Source organism: Trachemys scripta, chromosome 1 (genome assembly GCF_013100865.1).
Source record: "Trachemys scripta elegans isolate TJP31775 chromosome 1, CAS_Tse_1.0, whole genome shotgun sequence".
In the NCBI taxonomy this organism is placed as follows: Eukaryota; Metazoa; Chordata; order Testudines; family Emydidae; genus Trachemys; species Trachemys scripta.
Window position 1 is genome coordinate 18,560,292 of NC_048298.1, and position 23,147 is coordinate 18,583,438.

At 44.3% G+C, this 23,147-nt stretch overlaps 1 protein-coding gene across 1 annotated transcript in view; it reads left to right on the top strand.

The window, feature by feature from the left end:
* The window catches only part of SEMA3E (semaphorin 3E), a 219,728-nt gene that overhangs the window by 118,076 nt on the left and 78,505 nt on the right, over positions 1 to 23,147 (top strand). The window contains exon 4 of the mRNA XM_034765547.1: positions 1,140 to 1,259. Coding sequence (XP_034621438.1) covers positions 1,140 to 1,259 — 120 coding nt within the window. The remainder of the gene's footprint in view (positions 1 to 1,139; positions 1,260 to 23,147) is intronic.

Here is a 23,147-nt window from a genome sequence, read left to right on the forward strand (position 1 = left end):
TATTGTAGCTTGTTGCTTCTTTTTTTGATCGGCTCCCAGCAAGCGGGGGCAAGAGGGTGTGGGGGGGAGAGTCAGGGTGGAACAGCGGGCCCTCCACAGTCCCAGACTGTACGCCGGGGGATGTAGTCACATAGAGTGTTGTGGTTCTCAGGGATTGGCTTGTTTTTGCCTTGTTTTGAAAAGGGAATAGCTTGATTTTTGGCGTATTGTGAAAGTCAGGGTGCTTATTTACTGTGTGAAAGTTGGCAGCTGTGGACTCAGCTGCCCTGTGATAGAGGGCGTTTAGTTCCCCTCTGCATTTTTATCAGTCGGACATCAGTCAGAGGTAAGAAACATATTCTGTAATAGTGACTCCAGCTCCTTAACTCAGTAGAGTGTCAATGAGTAAAACGTCTACAGATCTATAATTGATCTAATGGACATGTTAAAGATAACCTTCCCTGAAGACAGACATATATAGTGTGTGTGGGTGTGTGTGTGTTCTCTAAACACCCTTTCACAAGAACATAACAAATGTGGTTTAATAGGTTTACTTACAAGTACATATAGCAAAGTTTATTTTTCTAATTTGCTGGATCTGCCATTTCCCCCGGCCCATCTACCATTTATCCTGAGCCTGATTCTGGTCTCTGCTACACCAATATAAATACAGTGTAACTCCACTAAAGTCAATAAAATGACTGAAATTACACAGATGTAAATAAGTGTTGATTTGGACCACATATATTAGAGGAAGGAAGGATGGGCTCATAGTTAGGACCCTGGGAATGAGCAGAGCTGGATTCTATTCCATGGAGACTGCAGATTTATCGTATAACATTGGGCAAATCACTTAATCTCCTTGTTTCTCTGTCTGTAAGAAGGGGATACCCTATCTCACAGGTATTCATGAATGGTTGTGATTTGTGCTCCGGTATTGCAGTGATAAGAACTATAGAATCATAGAAATGCAGGGCTGGAAGGGACTTCAAAAGGTCTTGTAATCCATCCCCCCTGAGCATAGGAAGGATTAAGTATACCTAGCCCATCCACATAAGTACTTAGACAAGGGAAGCAGAGAGATTCCCATGGCTCAGAGGAAATGGGGTTGTTTTCAAATTATCCTGAATACTATGTTTCTCCTCTTCTTTTAAAAATAGGACGAATGTGCAAATTACATCCGTGTCCTTCACCGGTACAACAGAACACACCTCCTGGCCTGTGGTACGGGAGCTTTTGATCCCCTCTGCACTTTTATCAGAGTCGGACATCCATCAGAGGTAAGAGATATATTCTAGAGCCAGGACACTGTTCTGCGCTGTCGCAAACCCCTCCCATAGTTATATATAAGCACACAAATTTAAGCACAGTGAAACACTGAGGCTGTTGAAATGGAGGGATCTCAGGTCGCACTGCAGTCTGTGCAAGAGAAGTAACGTTCCCTATATACCACCCCACATGCAACGACCACTCACAATTGCAGTCCTTGCACTCTTATAAGTGCAAGGACTGGTCCCCTAATAATGTCTCCATAGGCAGCCACCCCTAAAGGAAGAAGTCCTACAGAATTCTAAGACGTCCTATAGAATGTAATAAGAGTAATAACCTTGCTATGGGTTTCTTTTTTAAACCATCCTATTGAATTAGACAATGATCTTTCTATAGGATAGTTCAAAAAACCTGTAGAAAGTTCTCTGTTGTATCTGCTATGGCTTGAGAGCAGTTATTATAGAATCATATTGATTTCTATAGAACCCTGTTAAATTCTATAGGACCCTGACATACAAGTTGGTCTGGGCACTATAAGACCTAGCAGGCCACAGAGGGGGAGCACACATTGATTTCTGTGGGACTGCTCATGTGAGTAAAGTGAGCAGGATTTGGTCACCAGACATCACCATTATTAAGCTGTTACAAAATGACCATTTAATTAAGTAATTGCAGCCAAATGCATCACTGACAAAGTGTCATCCTGATGTCACGAATGAGTGATGAATTGCTGAGTGATTTCCAGACTTATGTAATTATGTAAATAGCTATTCTAACTGAAAACATATTTTGGAAAATTACACATAAAATTGCACATTACTGTCATCTTGGAATTTGTTTTAGATGAATTATATAGCACTTTTTGAGATAAAGGTGTATCAAAGTTTACATCCTAAGTCTTTCCCTCCCGGGCATTTATAAACTGAATAATAATATGCCTTTTGATGTGCCGGGAGATGCAAGCTCTCATCCCAGGATTGATATAATTTTTTGTTTCTTTTTCAGTGTTTTAGTTTTGATCAAACATAGCTGGTGCACTTAAACATCTTAATGCCTTTTGTAAGATTTCACCTTTCCACAGAATGCTATGGCTGTACTCTCTGCTGACTTCCAGCCTTTGCTACCACATTGAAGGCAATAGCACTGATTCTGATCGCTCTTACACCAGCAGATCTTCAAGGGGTATATTGGAGCTACTCATGGTTTACGCTGGTGTGAGAGAGGGCATAGTCAGGGCTAATGGGATTGCAGAGGGTGTCAGTCGATGCAGAGTTTGGTCCTAAGTCTATAATGTCAACATTCTCATGCAAGAAAAAGGGTTTCCTGCAGTCTGCAGGAATCTAGAACCCTGCAATTTCAAGTTTTTAGCTCAGAGTTAAAATCAGCCTAAGGAATTCATAGATTCATAGATTCTAGACTGGAAGGGACCTCGAGAGGTCATCGAGTCCAGTCCCCTGCCCGCATGGCAGGACCAAATACTGTCTAAACCATCCCTGATAGACATTTAGAATGGACCAGGACTGTTAACTATCCATTTCATGTAGTATTTAATGGCTGAATTAAGAGCACAATGGGTTTTGAATCTGGTTCTAAGTATCTATGTGCAACTTACCTGCAGCTACATGTGGCCCCAATGAGTTGGGTGGCTTGATTTACTCAGATGAGGACTGATCTTGCATTCATTGCCCACCTAAAATAACCATTGAACAGTTTTTGAAATCCCCTAAACCTGAACAGCTCTTTGAGGACCTTGATGCCTTTAACTGGATGCTGAGGATGTTCGGCATATTGCAGAATCAAGCTCTTGGCCAGCAAGCTCAGTCAAAATCACCAAGTTCCTCTAAAAAGAACGAGGAGTCCTGGTGGCACCTTAGAGACTAACAAATTTATTTGAGCATAAGCGTTCGTGGGCTAAAACCCACTTCATCGGCTGCATGCAGTGGAAAATACAGTAGGAAGATTATATATACACAGAAGACATGAAAAAATGGGTGTTGCCCTACTAACTATAAAGAGAGTAATCCGTTAAGGTGGGCTGTTATCTAGGTTTTCATGTGAAAACTTGAACCCATGGGGTTTTTGTGTAAATCCGTAAATCACTGAGGAGGAGCCGTATCTCAAACTTTCCAGAAAAGCTGGGAGGAGTTTGGGGTCTGTGATGAGAAACAAAACCAGTTGAGTTTTATTTTAAGACTCTTCGTGAAAGTTCTGCACCGTTCTAATCGGTCCTCACCTGTTGAGAAGAACGGAAAGGGAAGGGCCCACATTATAAAGCTCACATGGAGCCACCACTCCACAGATCAGCAGCAGTGCTGTGAAAGCAGGCCCTGCTCCTAGAGCCCTGGTTAGTGGGATGGCTGGGAATGAGCAAACAGTCAAAGCCAGCCTCTCAGGGTATGTCTACACAGCAATATAACCCTAGGCGTAACCTCCCACACACTTCTGTCCACACACCAATTGTGCTAACTAGGGCTTGGACCTAGGGTCCCAAGACCCTGCAGGGCTGGAAGGTCCAAGCCCATCATAAGCTGAGACCTAGGGTCCAAGCCCTATTGTTTTCCTGTGTGCACGCATCCCCAGCTTGACTTGGGTCCCAGCCATCCTCCAGATGTACCCCAGAGATCCTGGCTACAGAGGAGCAGTGTTGCAGTCAGCCAGTGCCGAGGCCGGAAACACCATTACTGCCTGGCTGAGCATGCTTCCTGTTCCTGCTCCGCTCGCCGCAGCAGCAGATCCAGCTCCTCCTCACTGCTGCATGGAGCTTGCCCGGAGCAGGGAGCAAAGCTGACAAGCAGGAGGCGGCTTCCGGCCACTGAGATGTTGGGGGTCATCCCTCCCCAGCCGTGCTGAGCCAGGAGCCCTGCTGCTCCTGCTTCCTGCAAGGTAGCCGCTTGGTCACACGCCGCTCTCTTGCCCTTGCTCCTGTGCTGCCCCTGCCCACCTTGGGGCTGCCTGTGCAGGGGCACCCAGGCTGCCCGCACCATCAGGGCAGCAAGTGGGAGCCAGCCCCAAAACTTTCCCACAGCCTCCTGTGGCAGCGGCTCTGGCTCCTCCTTGTTGCAGGGAAGTTTTATGGCTGGCTCCCACTTGCGGCCCTGACAGCGCATGCCACCCAGGCGCCCCAGCACACACTGCCCTAGGGAGGGCGGGGGGGAGGGGCAGAGAGCAGAGCAGGGACCAAGCGGCTGCCCAGGGGCTCTGCTGCTTCCCCTCCCTGTAGGGCAGTTGCTTGGTCCCCACTCTGCTGTCTGGCCCTTGAACCCAGGCCCCACCTTTCCCCCTCCCCAAAGGCAAGCAGGGCCCTTATTGGCGACTGAGGGACTGATGCCGGGGGACACTGGGACCTGTTTGTTGCTGATCAAGGTGATTGCTGCTGATCAAGTTGAGTGTTTGTGTTGGAGGGATTTCTGGGTGAATTCTTTCCTTCCTAAAGGCTGTTATAGGGGTCTCAATCCCAAGGCAAGCAGTGGGGGTTTGGAACTGAGTATCAGTAAGGGAAGCCCGCACCACACTTGAAATGGGCAGATTTAATTTAGCATCTTTATTACATATACATTGAACCATAGAGAGCAAGCTTAGCTATTAACTTCCTTTCACCCATAGGGGAGAAAAGGCTTAGAAATGAAGTTACAAGTGCTTTTCTTTTCATTTCCAAATGCTGTCCAAACACTTCAGACTGTTTGCCAAAATGATTCAAGCTCTGCTATAAACAATCCATCAGTGTGTATATTTAAAGATTGTAACCATAATTCTAAGCAAAATATAAAAAGCATTATTGAATGTTTTCTGGGGTTGGACTCAAAGAAACTGATACAGCACTGCTGTTTCCTAGTGTAACTATTGGTGGGCTAGAGTTTACTTCACCGCCTTTCTCCTAGTGCCGAAGAACAGCTCCCGTATAAAAGCACATGGAGACCCAGAATCAGGGCTGTCCTTAGGATTTCTGGGGCCCTACGCAAGTTACCCAAGGGGGGATATCGAGGGAGAGGGAGGTGGGGGCTCCATTGAAGGTGGTCCCCAGCTGGTGCCACTAATACCAGTGTGTCGAGGGGGCCCAGCCTCCACCCCTGCCCACGGACCCCCAGAACCTGCCCCCCGCCCGGTGCTGCCCTTCCCTCTGCTGCCCACTTGGCGCAGCTTCTGCCGGGACTTGGGGTTTCCCTCGACCGCCCACCCGGCCGGCGTGGCTTCTGACGCAGCTCAGGGCTTCCCTCCTCTGCCTGCCCGCACACATGGGGTGGGGTTGATGGAAGCTGTGGCCAGGGACCCCCCCATACACCCAGCTTTGAGCTGAGATTCCGCTCTCCAACACCCACAGCCCCGCACCAGCTCCTACCTTGTTGATCTCCCAGGGGACGGAGAGAAGCCCTCCGGCCACTGGGTGGGCTGAAGGGAGTGAGCAGACGGGGAAGGGCCAGGGGGCTTCTTCCACTTCCCCCCTTTTTTTAAAAATTTCCCACCCGTGCTGCAGATTGGTTGCCTGATTCACTCTGCACATGTGTAGCGAGGAAGACGCTGGGTGCAAACTGCACACAACCCCCACCAGCCTGCCTACAGGTAGGGACAGCAGAGTCAGAGTGCAGCTGAACGGGCCCCGCAGCCCGGTGGTGCCCCAAATCTCAAGGTGCCCTACGCAGCCCCGTATTCTGCGTATGCCTAAGGATGGCCCTGCCCAGAATTCAGTCAATGAGGATTTTCAGCAAGGATTGCACAGGGTCAGCCTCCCCACAATCAAGTCCAAAAAGAACAAAAGGAATGAACGTAATTCTTAAATTCCAGTTTTATAAAATCTTATGATAAATAACAACTGTCTGTAACATAACATAACATCATTACTTTATAATCCACATACATTATCTTCACACTTATAAACAAAGAAAGAAAGAAAATAAATTAAATCTAAACAGGTCAGTCTCCACAGAAACTTAGTGAGAAGAAACTCAAGAGCTTCAAAAGCTAAGGTTGAGTCTCATTTGCAGCCTTCGATAGATGTTGGTGATCAATCTGCTGAGTCAAAAGCGTTGCAACACCATCTTCCCTTCACCTGCTTGTAGAAATCTTCAGCTGGAATTCATGCAGACTCTTCCTCCCCCTGTGCTGAAATCACTCAGTCAGCTAACTAATTAAATAACCACCGCTCTGTTAAGTATATAGATTTAAAAAGTCCTGTTGCAAAATGCTTCAGAGTTAGGGGGAAACAGCCTGCTTTCTGCTTCTGGGCTCAGCTTCTCCCAACTCACACAACCACATGGCCTTTTGTAAAACAGCTGTCCTGACTAGCTGCCCTCATGAAGTTCAGCTACAGGGAACCTATTGAGCATACCCAAAACTACCACACCCAATTTGAGAAATTTCTGGGTGTGGAGTGCTACTTTTGCGTCTGTGCGTCTAGCAACAATGAATCAGACACAACTCACTCCTCTTTCCTCCCTCCCCCTCTGCTTCTCTATACAGTAGAACCTCAGCGTTACAAACACCTCAGGTTGTTCGTAACTCTGAACAAAACGTGGTTCCTTCAAAAGTTTACAACGTAACATTGTCTTACTACAGTTTTCAAACTTTACTATGCAGAAGAAAATTGCTGCTTTCACCTCATTTTTTTAGTAGTTTACATTTAACACAGTACTGTATTGTATTTGCCCTTGTTTGGTTTTGTTTCTGTTGCTTTCTGATTTTGTACTTCTGGTTCCAAATGAAGTGTGTTGTAGGCTGGTCAGTTTGTAACTCTTAGGTTCTACTGTAGATCTCTGAAAGAGATATCTCTCTAGTAGGCACGTGGGTTACACTACAAAATTGAAATTAGCCTTTCTAATTATTTGAAACAAAATTTGGGGCAGGATATTTACATTAGTGTAAGAAACATTATTCACATTACATATATTACTCTTGTTTTGAAAGTTTGGTTCTAGTTAGAAATGTGACTACAAAAATAACATCCATATTTATTCTCTCTCAGCTACTCAATGTCACATTTTCTCAGTTTACCAGGCAGAAAAAGATGATTTTTTTTCTAACTCCTTACATTACAGTCTCAATTTAGGAGCTGCAACATCCAGCTGTTTTCTTTTTGCTTTTTGCGTCTTACATCAGCACCAATGATTAAGATTTTTCAGTCAAAATTCAGCTGACAGTTTTGTTCATGATGACTGAGGCCATGAGAATTCCACACACATTGACTCCATGGTGGGAACAGTAGCAAAATTGATGGGTATTTTTGTTTAATCTTTGAATTAAGCAACTGGCTCACATAAACACAAACAGCAGACCTAGAGCCAAGTTCTACAAAGTTTACTCCCAGAAGTTAATGGGACTACTCATCTGCATTAGATTTTGTGGAATCAGGCCTGCGTTGAGAAAGGAGGCATTACTTTGACATAGTCAATGTTCTGACTAGAACCACACAACAAGGAACTATTTTCAAGGACCCATTCCTGCCCTGAAGACAATGACAGTCAGGGTTCTGAGCACCTAAGAAGTTAAGTCTCTAAGTTACGGTCATGTGAATCACAGAGAGTCACTGTCTTCTAACACTGAACAAGGAACTTCATTAGAAAGAGGAAAATTGTGTTGTTTCTAAAACCATTCTGTATACCTCTCATTTCCTCATTGCTTCTCTTGCAAACCTTTCACAGCCCCTCCTGCTTCGCACTTCCTGCTACAGATGCAAAAAATCAGTGACCATCTCCTCGGAGCCCTGTTTAGGAAAAAATAAACAATCAGCTGATAAAAACAGAAAACAAAATAAACAAGAAAATAAGAAAAGAGGTATTCATGACAATAAGCACAGCTCATGATCCTTCACTGACGCACTGTTGTCACCTTATTTGTCCATCTCTCCTTCTCCTTCCTTTGTTTATTGTTGTCCCTTGCTGTGATATGCCAAATTTTGGTCCTAAAGTTACACCGGTTGAAGGCATGGGAATTTTCCCAATGAACTCAAGTGAGGCAGAATAAAGTCCCAAGGATGCATGGCCACATTCTGATCCAGCTAGTGTAAATCTGCGTAGCTCAGTGGCCCTCAGTCTCAAAAGGTGTTGAGTGCCATACCTGTGGTGTGGTAGAAATAATACATTATTGAATAGGCTAGATTGTTATCTTACTGTCCAGCTCGAGTAAGGAGTAGCTGCACTGCCCAAGGAGCAGTGTGGGGACCAAATTGTGGCTCAAAAGTCACAATTTGGACCCAGCATATTGCTTTCCTCTTTGGGAATGCACCAGCCTGGAATAGCTTTCTTTCCTCCTCCAATCCCCCATCTCTGCTTACCTGTGTGGGAGAAAGAGTACCAGCCCACTGGCAACTGCTCTCCCCATTGCATAGGGTCTGGCAATGTAAATAGCAGGGAAGCATGGTGACTTCTTTTACCCTTCAGATGGCTCAGACCCAGGCTCACCATTAAGCCAAGTGAATGAACTGTGTTCGCAGTATTTTTCTTCTCTTGTTGTTATTACTAGGGACATTTGTATGAAACCAGGATCTTTGTTTCTTAAAAAAATTCATCTATTCCTTCTGCTTATTTCCTACTGTTGTGTCCTACACACACACACACACACACCATAAACTACCCGTCACATCACCACGAGAGACGGAGCCGTAGAGTCAACTGGACTTCCCAAACTTCTCAACTCCCCAAACTTCTCAACGAAACTTTGCATAAACCTTAAGCTACATGTAGGGATTTGAATTGTCCTTTTATTTGTGAATATTTGCATATTCTCTGAGGGCAAAACGTACACGAACATTCAACAGGAATTTCTGAGCTATAAAAGAATTTAACACCATGATTACAAGCAACTGAAGTGTCCAAGAACAACAAGGCAGTTGGATACGCTTTGGAATGTAACATTTAGCTGAAACCTTTGCACTCAACAATTACAGAGAATGTTAGTCAGTCATTTTTCAAAGATCCATGGAAGTTTATTTACTAAAAGATTCAGAATTTCTTTTATAATAGACAGTTAGGATCAGTGGTTATTATTATTTATTCTGTGTAGACCCCCACATTAATTTCCCCCACTGAGGTGCAGAGGCTATCCCCTGTGGGATGGATATTATAATTAGCACCCAACCAACTTTGCTCCTGGGGAATTGAAGTAAAGCCTTTTATTAATTGCCCTCATAAACAATACCATGTTGTACTGTGCCACTCTCAACAGCTGAAAAAGAAAAGGAGATGTGACTTGCAATAAATGACAACCCAGACAGAGTTAATAAGTCACTAGACCATGTTTACATGGTGCCAGATTTTCTTTTCAAAAAGTGTTTTGGTCCTTGAATTTTTAAATAGGAGACAAAACATGTCTCTTAAGAGCCTCATAAAAATCAAAGTTTTATTGAGAGAGAGCAGGAAATGTAATAAGAGCAGAGGTTCATATGTCTAGTTATAGGTGCAAGGAGCATTTTTGTGAAGTTGCTGATACTTTGGATTAAATATGTTGACACTTCAATAAAAAATAGTAGCTGTGGTTTGAAACACAGCATCTGACAGGGAACTCCACAACTGAGATTAGGGCCCATCTGAACTCATGTACCTCATTTGGTTGGGCGCGTAAGTATGATAATGCCTGGTGTTATTTGGTGGGGGGTGGGATTAGAGAGAATCAAACCAAATAGCGGTGAAGCAGTGCGAATAGCATCTAGCTACTGTAGGGACAGGTGGATGATATAAAGCTAAATTAGATCTTTCATCTGGCGCTGTGTGGAATTATCGATATATCGTGCTCAGATATATCGTGCTCAGAACCAGCACCACTTGTACTACATGCACTACTTTTGAGCCAAAATTAAACTCACAGCGCTACATCCTCAAGTGATGTAAATTTTAATAGTTTCACCAAAGTCAATGGTGATATGACAATTTACACCAGCCGAGGGTCTGACCTTCAGAATAAGGTCAAAGTAGTGAGTAGACCCTCTGCACAGGAGTGAATGTCATTCATAACAAGTAATTGAACAATTAATTGTAGTGCTCACAAATTAGAATATATATGCTAGCATAAATAAGAACTACTTTTTGGTGTAAAAACTGGATGGAATGACTTGGCTAAATTTTCCTACACCCCATCCCCTTAAGAATTATAGATTCCACAGTCAGAAGAAACCATTGCAATCATCTAGTGCAGGGGTCGGCAACATTCGGCACGCGGCTCGCCAGGGTAAGCACACTGGCGGGCCGGGCTAGTTTTATTTACCTGCTGACATGGCAGGTTCAGCCAATCGCGTCCCCCACTGGCCGCGGTTCACCATCCTAGGCCAATGGGGGTGGCGGGAAGCGGCGGGGGCGAGCGATGTGCTGGCCGCGGCTTCTCGCTGCCCCCATTGGCCTGGGACGGCGAACCGCGGCCAGTGGGGGCTGCGATTGGCCGAACCTGCCACGTCAGCAGATAAATAAAACTTTGTTAAGCTTCTTTAAGGTTTATAACTGTACTGAAGAGGTCAAAGGGATGCTGTTCTGGTGAGCAGGGTGACAAGTTGGAGGTTCAGGGAATGGGAGTTAAGGGGAGTGGGAGGGGACCTGTGGGATACTGGTAAGGAAGATGTGGGAATTAGTGATAGGGTTGTGACCTCCTCCTCATGGCCCTCCTTGCTTATCTAGAGGGTCTGAGCCCATCTACCATCCCATTTGAGCTGGGATCTGAGGGGTCCCCCTCCTCTGAGGATGTTCAAGCCCCACTCCCTGTATACCTGTATCTGTAGCAGTCACTGTAGGGTCCCTGACCATCTGTCGGGGTGTGGTCCCCTTTCCCTACCCTGCCCTTCACGTGAACTAGGTTCTGGAGGGGGCTTGCATTTATGGGGATGTCTGAGCCCCACTTGGTCCCTGCCCCCCTCCAGGTTTGTGCACGATCAGGGGGTCCCTACTCATCTATGGGGGGGCTGACCGATCCATTCCTGCCCCCCTCATGTGAGCCAGGTTCTGGGGAGGTTTACTTTGCTGGGGGTATCTGAGCTCCTCACAATACCCCCTCATGAGGTTCTGGAGTGCCCTGTCCCTTTAAGGGGTTCTAAGCCCATCGCTCTACCCCTCCCCCCCCATGTGAGCCAGGAACTGGAGAAGCCCTGCCCATCTGGGTGGCGAGTTTAGAACTGGCATGCTCGGCACATGCTCCAAGAACACACTGCTGAGACTTGGTTGAGGAGCTAAGAATGCGTATGCCTGACACATAGAAACTTCAACACTGGGCGGGGAGAGGGGAACACCCACTGACATGAATGGAGCCATTCATACATCTCAGAGCTATTGTTCAGGCTGTATGCATCTCCACTGAGTATTCACTTTCATCTAGCTGAGAACATCTCATTGATGATCAGTGGGCCACTTTTCACTTTTCTGATCCTGCTATTCTGGTAATGGCTGTGTATGCTAGTGTACCAAGCTTGCATGCTCAGCACTCTCATATATGGTGGGGAAACATAGGCAACTTATGCTCATCAGGAGAAAAGGTTAAACAGTTTCCACTTAAGCTGTTTACGCCGCATACTCAACACAAAATGGCAAGAAAGTCACCAACGCAGAGGTTCTTCAAAGGGCAAATTTACTAAGTGTGACAGCCCTGCTCAAGCAAAGATGACTGCGCTGACTGGGCCATCTGAGTAGGTTGGAAGATGGACATTTACCAATGACATGCTATATGGGGAGCTATCAGAAGGAATAAGAACAATAGGACATCCCAAGCTTCGCTATAAAGACACATGCAAGCAAGATATGAAGGAATTTGGAATTGATCCTGATGGATTTGAAATCTTGACAAGTGATCGTAACAAGTGGCACCATTGTCTCCATCAGGGCATAAAAGTCCATGACAGGAGCTGGCTCCTCCAGCTTGAAAAGAGCCCATAGAAAGCATGCAGCTCCCAACCAAGGTACATACATTTGCAATAACTGCCAAAGATCATGCAAATCTCAGATTGGACTATTCAGTCATGTGAGACATTGCAAACCATCTACATCATAGGTTGCAATTCCCACCATCTCTCACAGACGAAAGGATACCGACCTATTCTGGTGATGACTGTGTAGGGCACCTCCCCATGGTTAAGGTTAAAAGCTGCTTTCTGTATAAAGGATGACTCTTTTCAGTCATCTAAAATCCACAGTCTTGCAGAACAGGAGTACTTGTGGCACCTTAGAGACTAACAAATTTATTAGTCTTGCACCGTTTATCTTGAAATTTGCTATGCCTCATCATGGGAGTTTAGAGTAGGGTTAGTGATTCAAATGTGGGATCATTTGAGTAGGGGGAAGCCATTAAGTTCACAGATTCTAGCAACTTTGAAGTTTGAAACCCACCCCATGCAGAAATCTGAGAATGAACTGTAAACATTTGGGGAAAATCTGCCTCTGTCTAGGTTTGTGGATGTTTTTTGTTTGGTTGGTTTGTTTAATGAAATCTGAGAATATTCAGAATGTGCTGAAACTATTTTTGAAAAGAAAATAAATTACACATGTGAATGCTCACTGGGTGGAGTGTCTAGGGGTACAAGAATTGGTGAGAATGTGGGGGAGCGGTTCGAGTCTGTATTTAGGGATGGGGTTATTATGAGGAGAGGTAAATGGGAATGCATGGTAGGGGAGGGCAGAGGGGTTGAAATTAAGAGGGGTGGGAGAGAAGAAGATGGGAGAGGTTGGAGAATGTGAAGGTTAGCAGAAGAAATTGGGTTTTTTGGAGGGAGGGGGCTGTCAGCCCTGAATTTTTGTATTCCATGTGTGTGCTGCGATATAGAGGAACCCTACCCCTCTTCAGGGTCCAAGCCGCTCTCCTTGCCCGCTGTGTGTTCTGGGATCTGGGGGAACATGTTCTTCTTGGGGTATCTGAACTCCTCTCCCTGCCCCTCTGTGGGATCTTGGGTGAGGGGAAAGAAGGTAACACACATTTGAACATTTGAAATCCAGGAAAATGAATAGTTGATAGACATCAGTCCTGTGTGGAGTGGAGAACTGGCCAGAGTGTGTGGGGGAGGGGCCAGGTTGGAGAAGAGGCAGATTGGGTGGACCTGGGGCATGACTGAGGAAACCTGGCTGAAGCAGGAGTCCCAGCTGGAGGTTGCTTGTGGGAGTGAGGAGCCCAGCTCAGCATGGAGCTCAGGCTACATAACTACAGGGTAGCATCCAGCCCTCCAGTAAGCTGCTGCCTGTGATATATTCAGGGCAAGCAATGAGCAACTTTTTATATGTTAATGGTTTCTACAGTGTCAACTACTGTCTTAAGGGGAGGGGGAGCTGGAAATGTTGGTGGATGGGGCTACATGCCGCAGGAGAAGGAGAGAGAGACACCAGTGTTCTCTCACATGCTTGGAGTTACTGTAACAACCATGTAATAAAACTGTCAAGGTCTGGGGACATAGACCATGGATGAGATTTATCTCACCAGACCTGTTAGCAGCTACACATTGCAAACATTTCAAAGCATGACCATTTCCCCCATTCTACTATAACAAAAGTGTACAAGGGGGGAGGGGAGCGGAATCATAAGCAACCTTGTGGTCTAGTGGAAAGACCATTCTTAGCACTTCCTCTGGTCTGCTGGGTGACCTTGTACAAGTCATTTAACCTCTCTGTGCTTCAGTTTCCCATCTGTAAAGTGTGAATAATGCTGTTCATCTACAGATGAAAAGCACTGTGTAAAAGCTAGGTCCTTCAATTATTACTTAGCCAGAGTAACATGTCATCTGCAATCCTAGGTGAGAACTATAGCTGCCTAAATTACCGTTAACTACTACCAACATACATTTCTTTTTCTGTTTAAAAAACTAGGACATTAAATGGAAAAAACGTTGTTAACACAGAGTTAAGGGTGCCCAACAGTAGCTTATGCCCTACCAGAATGCTGAGTTCAGCACAACTCAAACTTAAATACAGAGTTAAGGTAAACACGCATGCAACTTTAACTCTGCCCTCTTTGAATAGTGCCCCACAATGCCCATAACACAGACATGCCCACTCTGCCTTTTCACTGTTTGTGAACTGCTCTTGTTGTATGCTCAAACACTGAGCCTACTCTCCTGACAGAATACCTTACTTGTAAAATTTAACAACCTTTTCATATACTTTTACAATCCCTTTACCCTTGCACACAGGATACCACTCTAAGCCTATACTTTCTCCTACACATCATTGAATACACAGACTGCTCTGATATCCCACCTTACTACTGACAATACCCTTGGGAAGAAGAACCCAGTATCCTACTTTTGACACAACCTTCACCATTCTGTATTGAAATGATGCAGAATGGAACCTCAAATTCCATATGCACCTCCTTCCTTGATAATACATAGGGGAGAGGGGACTCAGACACAAATCTCCCCATATCACAATCACAGTTATTCTAAGCTCTCCAATTCATTCATCCACTATTCAATACATCTCTACCTAACACCGTGAATGGAACTAGAGTGCATGCAGATAATTCCCAGTGGTTATTGCCAGCAAAGAGAGGGCAGAATTAAAGTTGTGTTGGCATTTACGTTACATCTGTATTTCCTGGTTTTCAGAAGTTTGAGTTTTGCTGATCTCAACATTCTGGAAGGGCATGAGCTAACAGTGGGCAACCTTAACTCTGCGTTAACAAAGATTTTTTGCCATTTAATTAGTATTAATTTGTATTTCAGTAGTCAATTCAGGATCATTCAGTCATTCAGGATCAATTCCCTATTGTGTTGGCTGATATACCTTGACCCAATAAATTACATTATTTGTACCAAAACTCCCTGATTTCATTCAGGGCAAATTTGTGTCTTCCCCACTCCATCTTATACTGATAAAAAATGGCAAAATTCTGCCTCCTGGGAAAAATCCTGAATGTTTACCCAGATATAAATTCATAATTTTCCCATTCAAAAACAGCTTTTGGCTGCATCTGGTGGAACACTGAGCTCCTCCAATGCCTAGTGAAGCCAGAAGCAAATTTCCATCTACAAAAATATCAGTGATTTAGTTGTCCAACTTGAGACACTGTAAATGGCTTTTCAGAGGATGGCTTTTCAGCACTTTCTGATAATCGAGACCCTTTAAGTTGCTCAGTCTGGACACTCAAAACTTTATGCACTTTAGAAAATCTTGGTCATAACTTCTTATGTAATAATTGCGAGATGCTTTGGAATCCTTGAGGAGGAAATCTACAGTGATGTAATACATATGCTCTGGTGTTTCTTTCATCAAAGTTTTGTGAATTTTATAAAAATAGTATATCATGACACTGCTCTGTTGGTTTTAATATAAAATAATAAACTTTAAACACACTGAAACATATTAGGTAATATGCAACATTTATTATACTCTGCCTCTAGCTTGGGTTATACCATCAAAGAAAGTTTTTTTCTCCTACTTATTTGGCCTCTCAGAGTTGGTAAGACAACTCCCACCTGTTCATGCTCTCTGTATGTGTGTATATATATCTCCTCAATATATGTTACATTCTATATGCATCCGAAGAAGTGGGCTGTAGTCCACGAAAGCTTATGCTCTAATAAATTTGTTAGTCTCTAAGGTGCCACAAGTACTCCTGTTCTTTTTGCGGATACAGACTAACACGGCTGCTACTCTGAAACCAATTGCATTTATTTCTAAATTAAATTAATTATAAATTCAAGGACAAGCCATATTCCCTATTCAAAGATGAAATACATAACAGATGAATGTAGTGATCAAATTATAATAATGGTTTAATTGACAGTGCTTTATAATTCCAGGCTGCTTAGCAAAGCTGGTACCAGCAATTACCTTTCCAAAAACATAGAATTACATTCATTAATAGGAACATACAGCTTTTTTCCTTTTTAGAATAGCTTTATTACTTTGGCTCTGATGCATGTTGGTTTCCCAAATATAAACGTTGAGACAAATTGCCTTAACATTAACTGCTTTTTAAAAAACAAATGACTGCATTAGAAAAAGAAAAGCTGGAATACTGATTTAGCTGTCCCTTTCAAGAGATACAGTGGATGAGATGATGTCTGCAAAGGAAGATCCGACTAGCTGTCTTCCAACAAATATGTTACATAATAAGAAAGTTAATTATTTCTGACTTTGTTAAACGCTTCTGAATGTCAAAAGGGCCAAACAAGTCAAAGAAGATTTGTACTTGGCTGCTGGAGAGAAAAGAACAGGAATCCATTGTGCCTAAAATCAATTCTTTCCTTCCAAGGAAAGAGCAATCAGAGAAGTCCCCTGCTCTGCTAGGGTTCTGTGAAAAGTTGAACAGGCATACCTCCCAGACACCGCTCCCCAATAATTAGCCTGGGAGACGCCCTCAATACCAGATTCAAAAGGTGAGGGAAGGAGAAGAAAATTTCCTTGGCTGTCATTTGCCTATACACCAGCATCCCTTATAATGATGTCATAGCTGCCTGCCTCCATTATCTTCAAAACAATGGACAACACTCAGATCTCCAACCCAAACACATTGCCAAACTCATCCATTTCATCCTCACCCATAACAATTTTACATTCAACAACAAACATTTTGTCCAAACCCTGGGTACTAGGATGTCTCTCCAATATTCCAATGTCTTCATAGGCCACCTTGAGGAAGAATTTCAGGACAAATGCCCTACAAAACCAATTATATACCTGAGATACATCAATGATATTTTCATCTTTGTGGACAGACGGCCTAAACTGCTTCATAGATTTCCACCACAACTTCAACAACCACTGCCCATCCATCAAATTCTCCCTAGAACTCTCCTGTAGGAGTATTAACTTCCTGGACACGATGATCAACTTCAGCAATGAAATTCTACAGAGTACTACCTACAAGAAACCCACGGATCACCACACTTACCTTCACAGATCTAGTAACCAAGAAATTTGTTATCTACAGCCAGGCACCCAGCTACCACAGAATATGCTCTGAGGAGAAAGTCCAGGATACATACTGTAACACACTTCAAACGACCTTCATCAAACAAGGGCATTCCACCAGAGAAGTAGATTGCATCGTGGAACGGTGCACCCAAGTACCCCGAGAGACCATGATTCAATGTGGAACTAAAAAACCTCCAACCGCACACCCTTAGTTGTCACCTACCACCCCACACTGGAACCCATACAGGGTATCATTAAACAATTACAATCCATACTCGATGGGGACCACATTCTAAATAAATCTTTCCCACACACCCTCTTCTGCATTCAAGCCTTCTGTTTTCGGATGCCTCCAAGCTCATCATCTGAAACAAGCTCCCCACAGACCAGGACCCACCAACTCAAGTGGCACCAGAACCTGCCAAAACAACAGATGCAAAACCTGCAGACATATCTTCACTGCTAGGATGATCAACACCCTCCATAATACACCTTTCACGATCCATAGGTCCTATACATGCCTATCACAACATATGGCATGTCTCACCCAGTGCACTAAATACCCCAATAACAACTCTGTGGGTGGAAGTAGACAATCACTACACTCTCAAATGGATTCACACAGAAAAATGATAAAAGACAAAAACACCATACCACCCACAGGTGAACAACCACTCCATATATATATGCAGAATATTTTAGGTTCATTGGGATGAGCTCATAATTTGATTAGGGGATAACCTAAGAATTTGGTTAAGGAAAAGTGAAATAATGATTTTTGGTCCTCATAAGTGGTCTATTCACAGGACCAGCAAAGGTGGGGAGGGCGGAAGAGGTTTTGCATTGTTCCAAGGCACCTCTACTGGCTTATTGAATAAGTAGCATAGATATGCCCAGATTGGCCTCCCTACCTGTTGTCCTTGGTCAAAATATATGTATTAATTTTTATTTTAAATCTGTCCATTGCCCTAAAGGGGTGCAGTAAATTACTAAGGTAACATATGACCACCAGTGTGAGGAGAAATACAGAAGGGAAAACAATCTGGACCATAATCTTACTCTCAGACCCTTCACAAATTATATACATATAGCCACAGTGAGAGGCAGCCATCATCTGGAGCAGAGAGCATCAGCCAGACAAACAACTGGGTGTCATTGCATGTAGGGAGAACGGAAACTGTGGTGAGGGACAATGGGTTAAATCCTTTGCGGCACTTTCTGTAAAAAAAACTTTAATGTCTACACTGACCAGACAGAACCTCACTTTTAAATGCCTCCTATAAAAGAGCCCCAACTCAGTAAACTACATGGAACTGCATGTATCAGCCTCAGAGGACTGAAAGGCTAAGTCCTTCCTTCCACAGTATGAACTGTGGTTCTAGGGAGTCTATAGTAGGTACTTCAAACCTGATGCATAGGTTACTAAGCTATTGCCTTTAAAATTAGCCTTGAGGGATACTGCATGTCAGAGTTCTAGGGGAGGAAGAACCATTCCAAATTATGAATCTTTAGGGCCTGTTGGAAAGGAATGAGCATTACATAAGCAAGAGATGTGGGCAGGCTCAGTGAAACCAGGCGGGAGTCTCTCTGAATGTGTATTTGCCCACTTTTTGCTCCATATTTCACCTAATGTTTTCACTGGATTTCTTTATAATTATAGGAGATATTCCATCTCCTAGAACTGGAAGGGACCTTGAAAGGTCATTGAGTCCAGCCCCCTGCCTTCACTAGCAGGACCAAGTACTGATTTTGCCCCAGATCCCCAAGTGGCCCCCTCAAAGATTGAACTCACAACCCTGTGTTTAGCAGGCCAATGCTCAAACCACTGAGCTATCCCTCCCCCAACCCCTTATCTTTTTCCTTTGTTCACATTTTCTCGTAAGTGGAGCATGAACACAGTAACATTCAACCATCTACTGTGCTTTTGAGCTAACATTGTTAGCATGGTTTCAGAATTAGGCAAAACGCGTTCACCTCTTTCCACTTGAACGAATGGAATTGATCTGATGTGTGAGCCGTGAAAGTGTGTTTAAAACATGTCTCAGTTTTAATGTTAAATGGATTGTCTTTGCCTTCCTGATCAGTAATTCATATTGTTGTCATCGCCTTTCAACTTGATCTATTCGTTTAAAAAAATAAAATTGTGTCAATATTTATTTTTATTATTCAGATAGCATTTCTGACATATCATTTTGCAATCTAAACAAGCATAGCTCTGCTCAATTATTTCTTCTGTATACCTTTTTCCTCTTACCTCATCTCGGTTCTCAACAAGCAGGGGATTAAGGAGCTGGAACATCTGGTTTCACTGATCAAACAGAAGTGGGTGGTGGTCAGCCCTTCACTAGATAGAATGTGTGACAAATTCTTACCCTGAAAATATTGGCTCAGAGACACAGCGTCTCTCTCTCATTGCCTGGATAAGGAGCCAGCCCAGTCGGAAAGCCATCAATTAAGGCTCTGAGTGTTTATCAAGAAAATTCAGTTATGGACTCAAATCTGCAGCACTAAATACTATGAAATTGTTTATTTTCTCCAGTCTTTCCCATCCATAGTTCATGTAAACCTAGTCATTATATTTATGGATGTTTTAATCTGATGTCATGAATTCATGTATGTAAAGTGATGCCAGGTAAGCATCATCATTGTGCATTGCTTAAATGCGGCTACGTTCTAAGTTTAAAGGTAACCAAGCTATTTAGGTGAGGAGTGTGAAAAAAGAGTAAGGAAGATTCCACCTGTGTTGTAATTTGACAGAAATAAGTAAAATACTCTGCAATGTACAGAATTTATCATATGTATGGCTGGATTCTGCTACCATTACTTAAGGTGAATAGTGACTTTCCCTGAGAGGTCTCCCATTGAAGTCAATGGGACTGGTTGTGGAGTAAAGTTGCTACATAACAGGCATAAGGGTGGCAGAATCCCAGCTGTAATAATTAAAAACAGCAAGTATGGAAGCATCATTGATTTTAGGTGATCGTTTTGCAATTTGATAAAGTGACCTCTTTTTCCCCACAGAAGTTATCAATCTTCAAGTGCATAAGCTCCTCATTCTGCTCATATTCATTCAGCAGCCAATGGTTCGAAAGATCGACTAGACCTGTTTTAATCCTGGGTGCTCCTGGGAAATTACTTTTCATTTCACACACATGCACCTTCCCCATCCCCCGCCCAACCCTACCCGCATGGTTTGTTACCTTTCTCCAGATATAGCACCTGCTTCAGATGCAGCCCTCAGTAACAAGAACAAGATGGGGCTCTGTGATGGTCATCCTCTGCATCCATCTCACTTAAAATAGGATTTTGTTTGGTGGAAATGGTTCATGTTATTGGAGGGCCTCATCTTGGGAGCTTTGTCATTGACTTCAGTGGAAACAGGAATAGATCACACCTTGGTCACTTAGATTGACATTCTCTCTTATGTAGAGGACCCGCACAAGGTCTATACCTTAAGTCCCACTTAAGCTCTAAAAGCAGGCTCTAAAAGTGGTGCAATAGGGCCTTGTGCTGGACCTCTGCACCTGGCAAATTTCAACTTTAGAACTTATTTCCAATAATACCTAAGGTAATGATGTCCCAGTTATTGATCTCCTTTGACAGCCCTCTCCCGATTCACCTGATGCCGTTGCTCTTTCTATGGACTCAAGTTGTGTTTTCCTATATTTCTTTTGCTGTTGGTTATTTTCTGTGTGATAACAGAGCCCTCCAAAAAGGCTACTCCGGCTTAATGAGTGAAGTAGTTTCTGCAGCCCTCACATATCACCTCACAAAGGGGAAATTATTGGAGTAATCCAGATGGCATTAGGTCCACTTCACATCCTTTCTCCAGACTCCCCCAGTTCCAGGTGCATCTTGTGTGCTGCTGCAACTGCAAAGGGAGCCCTCAGGTGTCTGGGTCCTGCTCCATGGAGCAGAAGAGCACTTCCCCTTCAAATTCTTCCCCTCCTTGCAGGGCCGGCCCACAACATTTTGGCACCTGAGGCGGGGAGCTCAAATGACACCCACATGCCCCTTCATTTGGGCCAAAACTATGAAAGGTCTCAATTCTGCCTTCTTCCTGTTCTACTCCTCTCATCGTACTGCTCTGCTACCTACCCCAATAAAGGAGAACTAACAACTTAAAATGCCTTGTTCCAAAATTATAAGTAACACTTAACTTTATGTAACTTTTCTTGTCTGCATAGTAAACACTGGCATTTTTTTCTGTTTGAATAATCAAAGTGGTGCTTTCCATGCCTTCTTGGTTGCAAAGATTTGAACTGCGGCCAAATTGGAAAAAGCAAGTCCGGGCATTCCTGGTGTCATGGGGTACTTCGGGCAATTTACTCCCCATTTCGCCACCAGAGCAAGTCCCCCTGATGGACCTGATAAAAGCCCGGGGTCCAGACATGGTGAAGTGGACAGATGCCACAGAGAAAGCATTCACAGTTCTACAGACAGCCCTTTGCAGTAACCCCATGCTTATAGCCCCGGACTTCAACAAAGAGTTCATTTTACAAACAGATGCATCTGAAGTAGGATTGGGAGCTGTCCTATCACAGATGGTCGGAGACAAAGAACACCCGATCCTCTACCTCAGCAGGAAACTTCTTCCGAAAGATCAGAAGTATGTAGTGGTTGAGAGAGAGTGCCTTGCTTTGAAATGGGCCATGGAAACACTACGCTATTACCTGCTGAGACAACAGTTTACCCTTGTGTCCAACCATGTACCCCTCCAGTGGATGCAGTGAAATAAAGAGAATAACGCAAGGGTGACCAGATGGTTCCTGTCCCTACAACCTTTTCAATTCACCATATAACACTGGGCTGGAAGTCACCATGGCAATGCAGATGGCTTGTCACGGGTATACTGCCTGACGTCCCAAGTTGCCCAACCCCGTGGGAGCGGGGGAGGAGGGGTATGTGACAGGGTCGGGCCAGATGGGTACAGGAGAGTGATAGAAGGCAGATATATTAGCCTCTGATTAAGCAGGTCCCTTTTCCCTGGGTAAGGTAACAGGGGTGGTTCCAGAACAATCAGGAACTTGCTGGAACCAATTAAGGCAGGCAGGCTAATTAGGACACCTGGAGCCAATTGAGAAGCTGCTAGAATCCATTAAGACAGGCAGGCTAATCAGGGCACCTGGTTTAAAAAGGACCTCACTTCAGTCAGTGAGGGGCACTCAAGGAGCTGAGAGTGAGAGGGCGTGCTGCTGGAGGACTGAGGAATACAAACACCATCTGGCATCAGGAGGAAGGTCCTGTGGTGAGGATACAGAAGATGTTGGGAGGAAGCCATGGGGAAGTAGCCCAGGGAGTTGTAGCTGTCACACAGGTGTTACACGAAACACTGTAGACAGCTGTGATCCACAGGGCCCTGGGCTGGAACCCGGAGTAGAGGACAGACCCGCGTTCCCCCCTTCATCCCCCCATCTCCCTATTGGATACAGGACGAATTGACCTGGGCTGTGGGTCCCAGCTGAGGGGAAGGTCCCTGGCCTGTACCCCAACCCACTAGGTGGATCAGCAGAGACTGCGGGAATTGTTCTCCTTCCTTTTCCCCATGCTGGCCAGTGATGAGGTTAGCTGAGTGAACAGCAGGTCTGAGCCACTAGCAAAAGTGGCCAAAGTGAGGGCTGCCGTGAATCTCTGAGGCGAGCAAATCCACCAATAGGTGCAGGACGCATCAAGGCAGAGGAGTAACTTTGTCACATAGTGGTGTGTGTACATTTCTTGGGTGGTGACTCTTCTTAGATGCTTCTGGAGTACAGCATCAAACTCAGCCATCAATTCCACAATTTTAAGGAAGTTTCCATTGTTTGGCACATACAGCTGATCTGAAGTGCCATGCAGTGCTAGGCTTTGGGTAGCAAGCATTCTCACAATGGCAATGAGCCTTTTCAGAACATTTTGCCAGTAAAGAGACTCTGATGCAATCTTCTCTTGATGCTGATTATCTATGGCGGCGTTAAAGCTTAGTCTCATCTCAAGCTCTTTCCACCTATGGAATGCTCTCTGGTGATTTGCTGCCTTCTCATGGCATGCCAGATTTCTAGCCAGGTTTTTCCAGTCCTTTGTTCCTGTAGAACCCAGTGTGGCTGGAACATTAGA